Below are 8,629 nucleotides of genomic sequence, written 5' to 3'. Positions count from 1 at the left end.
GATCGGTAGTACTTCAAGTCGTGCTGAGATACACGGTTATGTCCGTTTGCTTTCTATGGTGAAAAAAGTTGTCTCTTATCTTTTTTATATTAAGCTATTACAAATTCGAGTTGATCATCTGGTAGAGCTTTTACTAGGACAAGGTGTCTTTCACAACAGACTCTTTGTTATCTTTATGGATGAAGAATTAAGTTTGGCTTGTGTTGATTCACTAACTGATTGTTTGATTGAATGATTGTTTTGTGTTATACTAGCCTATTTATTTATCAACTGACAAATAATTGCACTTGGGCTTAGTAAAATTGACTGATTCCAGTATTTGATGAATAGTAGCAGGACAACTCTTTTTAAAATGGTGCTTTAAGAATTCACTTTAGACAGGTTGTTGATTTTCGGGTCAAATACAAGTTGTTACCATAGAAAAAGATTTATACAAGGTACGTGATATAGATAGGAGTAGTTTCATTTTGCATTCTCTAGTTGATTACGTACGGACTGGATTGGACAGTGCTAATAGAATGAAATGGGTTGTTTGAACCACATTGGGTTTTCTGTCTATTATGAGTCTTTTAGCTCATCAAGGTCTTTTATCGTGGCACTATAAAACTCTCTGTCCCATAAGAAGAGTCGTTATATCCTAGACTTTGGTTCATATAGTATTTATATATCCTCGATAGTCTATTTAATACCGATTGCTTCACGATTGTATGGATTTATTGGAAGAATTTACCCAAGTAGAGTTGGCGGACGAAATACCAACGAGTACTAGTATTCTTTCATCTAAATACACAGAGGACAATCTAGTTGATAGTTTGCTTTGCAAGAATCATAATGGGAGAAAATCCCGAAATTCTTTCCTGGTAGTTGTAACTCACTTTTGAAATTCTAAACAGATCGTTGACCGAAACTCGTTTGAGTCTGTTGTTTCCAGAATTGACCTAGTGTTGAATCATATTGGTATACTGTAAAATGAAGATTTCGTTGTTTCCATTGGGCGTGATACTGCATAGTATGTTGAGCACCAATATACACACTTTTTAGTGATTTTTTCTGCTAATGGGAAATGTGGGCAATTTGAAAAGAGTTGCCGATTGGGAATGCGCCCGCGCAATTTTGATTTGAAAATTGCCATTGTGGGCTGGGGAAGAGTGGGTAAATTGGAAATGGGAGAAAGTGTGGAAATTGCGATGGGGGGAAATGGGTGGGGAAAGGGTGTGAGGAAATTGAAGAGGGGCCAACCCAAAGGCGATTGTGTTGATTTGGAAATTGCCATTATGGATGCGGGGAAGAATGGGTAAATTGGAAATGGGGCATTTGAAATTGAGGACAGTGTGTGTAAAAATCAATAAAGCCATTTGAAACAGTAGAAGATCATTCCAAGAAAGTTAACTTTGATTTCCACACTGATAACGAAACATTAAGAGCCAATGCTTTAAAGACACATTCTATGCAAAAGAAGAGAAGAATGACAAAAGAATGGTTATTTTTTTCCTTTTCTTCAAAAGTACTTGTTTTGAATCACCATAACAAAAAAATACGTTTCAATTCAGCAAAATGAACAGTCTGTAACATGTTTAGGTTCCACCTCAATATTGTTTGAAATGACTCTTTAAAAATGGACAAGTACCCTTGAGAGTAACGAGTTTGGAAAAACACAAGTGATATTGAGTTGAGTAGCCAGTTGAATGATATCATCGTTTGGTTTACCAAGACATTGAACAAAGCTACAAGTAGTAAAAGTCAAAGAAAAGTTGTCCTTTTCGAAGCTCAAGTCTTTACGAGACCTTGAGACAAAGACACCCAAGAAACACAAGAAAAGAACCCTTGAAAACTTTTTTTTTACCTGTTGAAGCATAACCATACTTGAAGGATTGGAGTACAGTTTTATCCATAGTCAAGAACTGTGTTCTAGTCTCAACGATAAGGGCTTGTTAATGTCTGTACGAAAAAAGTGCAGCAACTACAGCTTTGGAGATAGGTTTGGTTTTACTAGATTGTCTTCAGGTGATACTTATAAAAGTATGTTTCACTCTCCAAACGACTGCCCTTACATTGGGACATTATTCCCCTACTATTCCCTCAAATTATCCATTACAATAAGCGTATTGTACCCCTACATTTGTGAGATTTTTAACACTTCTTTGAACAAGTCTCCACGAATTCACCTTTACATATTCCTTAACTCCTTGATATCTCCTTTTCTAAACTCAAATATCAATTCATGATGTTGGTTGGCTATTCTCAATTACCAGATCCAAGAAATCACTTGTAATGAAAAAAGTGAATTCGCTTTATGAAGTCTTTTCTTTTTTGCAATTATTTCATGGAAAATATGCTATCAAATACAATAGAAGCTTCAATCACGTCTTTAAATACCAACTTCTCTGCAAATTTGTCAATCTTTGTTGGTCGCTTTTTGGATGAGACAACAAGACTTGGCATTGGTTTCTCATTAGATTGCTATTTCTGTAGAATTCCCTGCCTTGTTGGTTCTTACCCATCATCAAGTTGGACGATAGTCTTTTCTCATGTTTACCCATAACCTTGATGACATTGCTTGCCCATTCTCTCCTATAGTTTGAGAGAGTGTTGTCATCCATATCAGAGACTCGTTACCAATTGGTTGTGTCGAGTCTGTTGAACGCAATATAGCTGGTTGAACATAGTGTTGCAGCTTTTTTTATCCTTTTTTGGGAACTGATTGTTTCATTGTAAAACCAATCAATCTTTCTGTCCCTATTTTTGGTAGAATAGATGAAATTCTTTTTTGGTTTCCTTTTCTGGTTCTGAAGGTTATATCAACACTCCACAGAAATGGATATACACCTCAAGTTGTTTTGTAAAGATATTTTGTGATTCACTCAGTTTCTTGAAAACACAGAGAGCAACATTCAAGACGTTGCAAAAAGATGCCGCTTAAAGCCAAAAACAACTTGTCCATTTATTACCGATAACAATGGAGAGATTGTCCTCAAAGGTCTAGCAGTAATCAAGGAGACTTATTCATTGTATAATACCTAACCTAATGTTTTGGCTATTGTCCCAGCTTTTCAAGAAGAGACGCAAGCCAGGTTGGACGTTGTACAAGGAACATTGATGGATCACCAAGAAACCGACTCTTTCAAATGACAAGACTCCTCCTCGACGACCCTTTCTTCAAGCCCATCTGTTTATTCTGTATCGTCACATTTATTTATTTCGACCATTTGACTTTTCACACTTTTATGAATGCGTCTCGACGTGCTTTGAACAATCTGTCCAAGACCCTATTGACTAGTTTTAGAGCGACTCTGTTGGATTTTTGTTTGGGAGCACAAGTCTTGGAATGTAGGTTCTATTAGGTACTACTTTGTCTTTTAAAAGTCAAGGAATGGTTAAAAAAAGATCCTCTTAAAGCCGTAGCAATGCTGTTTGAGTTTTATGAAGAGGTATACACGTTAAACGAATATGTATGTTGGAGTCAATCGAAAAAGATAAAGTAAATACATTACAGGTGAGACCCAGAAAAATTTCCAGGAATGGTTCAACATTTCTTCCAATCGATTTACAGTTACTGACATCATAGACTTGAAAACACAAGCGAGAATAACATTGAAATTGTTGAAAAGTATCTCCAATAGCTTCTGTCAAACAATAAATGGAAAAATTTGTTGCATATTCTTGGTTTATTTGTTAGTTTACTACTATCTGGTTTAACGTAATGTCCACATCAATAGACGTTGGATTGCTTGAAGACATCGCCGTGGAAAGGTTCTCACCACCAGAGGTCTATAAGAAACTTTTTGAAAAGTTCAAAAGAAAAAGCAACTAGAAAAGAGCGTCTGTGTTTGCTTCGTTTAGAGAAGATTATTCATGCCTGCCTGCTGCGTATGATGTGTTGTATATAGCTCAGTTATTTTTGCTTGAATCGTAATTAGATGGATAGGAAAGGGGCTATATAGAATCGATAGTGTTGGATTATAGGCTCAAGACTATGGAAGAAATAAAACTTGGGAATTTGAGTTGACTTTTACAAGGAGATGAAGCGTTTTGAGTTTTAGAAGACGAGAAAACTCTGTGCAAAAATGAGCGAGTGAAACAAAAAGTATAAAACTATATATTTATGGGAAAATGGAAAAGGCACAAAAAAATATGAACAACGTCTTTCGAGTCAAAGTTGGTGTCGCACTCTTTGTTCCACTTTTTACAAGACTTTTCTTCAAGGAAGCTATTTCAATTGTAACAATATATCGAGAGAGACTGTTGAAATGATCCATGAGATGGTGATAGATAAAACTTTCATTTATTGAACGATTAGTTTTATTGTATGGAGTTTTTCAAAACAAGCTCAAGTGTTATTTTTCCATTTTCGCACCATTTTATGTATGGTTCTACACCTTTATGAACAGAAAAACACTAGGTGTCATTTTTTTTTGCAAATTTTCCTTCGATATATGCTATCTCTTTCTTTCTCGAAAATTCAAATTTTAGTACAATTGTTTCCTGTTGGAGTTTGTTTGAAATACCTACTTGAAGGTACTTATTTGTATGCCTTAACAAAGAAAACGATTTTATGAACTTTGACAAAGTCAACGTATACTTTTTCATGTCCTAGGAGATTCTCTGATATTGTTTCATAACTTTGTGTCTATTGTAAATTTCAGTCTCGTACAACTGTGAAATAGTTTAAACTTTGGAATATAAAAGGTAAGATGGTTTTTTGTTTCCGTGAAAGAAGTAAGAAAACGTTACAAAATTTGGAAAGGGTTTGATTGTCGAACAGTAGTCATTTTGAGGTGTTGTATATTTGATATGGACTTTTTTCAACTGACTAGCAGTCCTTTGGTAATTGGCAATAGGATAAGAATCACCATAATTATTGTTTCGTTGAAAGTTGCCAACGATCTTCCTTTACCTCATTCTGTATAAAAGGATTCCAATAAATATCTTTCAGTAGGCTTTTCATAAATGAAAACTACATAAAGTTACATCCCATCCATTTATTCATAAAGCTTTCTATTTACTACTCGCATATTCTTATTCGTTTGAGAATGGACTGGTCCGTACATTTCACGAATTCTTTGTTCACTGGCTTTTACTCAGTTGACCAGCATTGCCAATTGTCTATCAAATTTCGTTGTCTTTTTTTTTTCATAGAGACTCCGAAATTCGTTGTTTTGACTACCTTTTCGTTTGACTCGAAAATATTTAGGTGTTTTAACAATTGCAAAGCTATTAGATATACATCCTATCATCATTGACTCAATTTTTGTTTCTTTTAAACTCAACAAAAAGTTGTCAAGATTATATCGCTCTAAACACAATACATATACATATATGTATATATATTAAAGCAATCAAGTACTATGTGACCGAAAAGGAGCGAGAGCAGGTTTACTTTGTAGCTTTTTGAAACTTTCCAAGGAAACCAAGGTATAAAGAAAGGGAGAAAGCAGTAGACTTGGCATTCCATACTGAGAAGAAAAAGAAAACATTTCCCAAAGTGTGTACACTCAAGTTTGTCAATTTTCTTCGACACCAAGGTCAGATGGAAACAGCTCTACGAACGAACGAAGAAAACCTGGTCAACTTGCGCTGGGAAGAGATTGTTCCAGATACCCAAGGAAATGACTTTGATGGTGTGAAGCTAGTTATTTCAAGAAGCACGAGCAATTCATATAAAAAGTAGCGCTTTATATGGATTGCCAGGCACAAGACTAAAGAATTGTAGTACACTATCAATTTGTTGATTCATTACTCTTTTCTTTTTTCAGCAAATAGAAAGACAAAAGAGTATTTTTTATGATGATTGAGAAACGAACTGATAACTTTTTTTGTAGTATGGAAACTCAGATTGGTAAGAAGTTGGTAAAACGATCTCACTCTTGCAGACTTTTACATCATGCCGATGTAAGAATGCATTTTAGACAATTTGCTGATTTGTGAATCAAAGACAAGTTTTACCTATTGAAGAAGACTTATACAAGGCAAGAGACATAAATAGGAGTAAGTTCATTGTGTATTCTCAAGTTGAATATGGCTTGGATAGTGTTGCTAGAGTGACTTGGGTTTTTTGAACTACCTTATATTGTCTGTCCATTTTTCATGAGTCTTTTTTTCCCTCCAGTTGTTTTATACTAGCACACGAAAACTATCCCATATGTAAGTGGAGTCTTTCATATCTTAGACTTTGTTTCATATAGTATTTATATATCGTCGATAGTCTCTTTAGTAGCAAATGCACAATGATCATATGGATTTATTAAAAGAATTTACTCAAGTAGGTTTGACCAACAGAATATCAACTAGTACTAGTAGTCATTTATCTTAACGCATAAAGGATAACCTAGTTTATAGTTTGCTTGGCAAGAATCATAATGAGAGAAAATTCCTACATTCTCTTTTCATAGCTGCAGATAGCTTTTACTATATAACAAGTCGTTGACCACAACTCATTGGAGTGCATTTTTTTTACAAATAACTAAACGTTGGATTATATTGCTATTCTATTCTATAAGACGAGAATTTTGATTTTGTTATTGGGTCTGATTCTGCATAATATGATGAGCGCCAGTATACGACACAGACTTTTTACACTTCTTTTTGCACTTTAACATATATCCTCACTTTTGATTTCTCTTTTTCTTACTATCTAAAGTAGTTCATAGAGAGTCTTTTGCCTTGATTGTATACTTTGTTAATTTAAATTAAAAAAAAGGAATTGAATTAATTTTTTTTACAAAGATTCAATTGGAGAGGAGAAAAATTAGAATGGATCGAAAGAAGTAAATTAGAAGAATAATTTAAAAACGAAAATAAAGAATCAACAGATGAAGTAAATAAAAGAGAATACAAAATGATAATATTAAAGTTGAGAAAGGGTTCCAGAAATTAAAGGAAATGGAAAGAAGGCTAAAAGAGGAAAAGAAATAACTAGTTTGTTTGATTGCATTTAAAAGTAGAACAGAGTAGAAGAAAAGAGAGATGTTGGTAATTTCTCAGTGTTTTTATAATACTAAATGAAAAAAAGGATGGTGCTTGGGCATACATGCACATAGAGAAAGTAAGGATTATGAATTATTTGGGGGTTTTGATTTTGAGTATGGGTTGCATGCATGAATGGGAAATTTGGATGTAGGGGTTAAATCATGGTGTTTATTGTGATTTGGGAAATTGCCATTGGGAAGAAAGGGGTGAATATAAAGGCGATTTTGATTTGTAAATTTTCATTATGTGTAGGTTGGGGGGAAGATTGGGTCAATTGGAAATGGGAAAGAGTTGGGGCAAGTGTAATTTTGAACTTGCGATGAGAGTGTCAATAGATAAGAATGGGTAAATTGAGAAATGGGAAGGGTATTGGAAATTGCGAGGGCACTGTAAGACAGAGACAGAGTTGGACTTGAAATTTAGTGATACTTTATAATATGTATGTAATAGTAAGCTAACTTCCATACTGTCCACGCAATGTTTCCAAATTTCTATAGCAAACTCTTATTTGAAAGTAGTCATTTTCTTAATTTATAAAAGAAAGTAAAAAATGAATTTAAAATAGTTAATTTCAACAATGAAAGCATCAATAACGATGTTATCATTATTTTGCTGCTTAAGTCTAAAAAGTTAATATTCAATGGTAACTTTTATATCAATGTTATAAATTCAATAAAACTAAAAGAAATTAATTCAAAGGAATTTATTTAGAATAGCCTCTGAATTTATAAAAAGAAATAATTTTTCGTTTTGATTTAAAAAAGTTTCTAAAAATAGTAACAACAAAGGAAAAACTAATAAAAGCGTAAATAAAAATCAACATTGCTAAAAAAAGACTACAAACGTAAAATGACTAAATATTTTATTTTTTTGAAATCATTAATTTGCAAGATAAAAACTAATCTTTACGAATAGTGTAACAGAACTGTAAATTGTATACAAAGATAGAAAATTTTAGTCAAAGAATAAAACATATTTAAAATATTTTAAGAAAAAATAATTATAAAAAAAATAAAATAACAAACTCGGGTAAACAAAAATAGCCGTTATTGCATTTCTTCAAAGTTAAGGAAAAAAGGTTTTGATTTGTTAAAGTATTTTTTAGTAAATGGTTCAGTCAGGACTTACTTAGGTATTTTTAGAGTTTACTTAGATTACATTGAGATCATTTTTAGGTTATTTTTAGGTTATTTTTAGGTTATTTTTAGGTTATTTTTAGGGTTTATTTAGGGTTTATTAGGGTTTATTTAGGGTTTATTAGGGTTTATTTAGGGTTTATTAGGGTTTATTTAGGGTTTATTTAGGGTTTATTTAGGGTTTATTTAGGGTTTATTTAGGGTTTATTTAGGGTTTATTTAGGGTTTATTTAGGGTTTATTTAGGGTTTATTTAGGGTTTATTTAGGGTTTATTAGGGTTTATTTAGGGTTTATTTAGGGTTTATTTAGGGTTTATTTAGGGTTTATTTAGGGTTTATTAGGGTTTATTAGGGTTTATTTAGGGTTTATTTAGGGTTTATTTAGGGTTTATTTAGGGTTTATTTAGGGTTTATTTAGGGTTTATTTAGGGTTTATTTAGGGTTTATTTAGGGTTTATTAGGGTTTATTAGGGTTTATTAGGGTTTATTTAGGGTTAATTTAGGGTTTATTAGGGTTTATTAGGGTT

General features: G+C 32.9%; 1 protein-coding gene across 1 annotated transcript; it reads left to right on the top strand.

The window, feature by feature from the left end:
• Nucleotides 1-1,059: 1,059 nt before the first annotated feature.
• Gasu_62280 (uncharacterized protein) lies at nt 1,060-1,365 on the top strand. Its single transcript, XM_005702587.1, has one exon. The coding sequence runs from the start codon at nt 1,098-1,100 to the stop codon at nt 1,296-1,298; it is 201 nt and encodes a 66-aa protein (XP_005702644.1). The 5' UTR covers nt 1,060-1,097; the 3' UTR covers nt 1,299-1,365.
• Nucleotides 1,366-8,629: the final 7,264 nt, after the last annotated feature.

This window comes from Galdieria sulphuraria (genome assembly GCF_000341285.1).
Source record: "Galdieria sulphuraria unplaced genomic scaffold scaf_118, whole genome shotgun sequence".
Taxonomy (NCBI): domain Eukaryota; phylum Rhodophyta; class Bangiophyceae; order Galdieriales; family Galdieriaceae; genus Galdieria; species Galdieria sulphuraria.
Note: the sequence above shows the minus strand (reverse complement) of the source record. Positions and strands in the feature narration are given on the sequence as shown.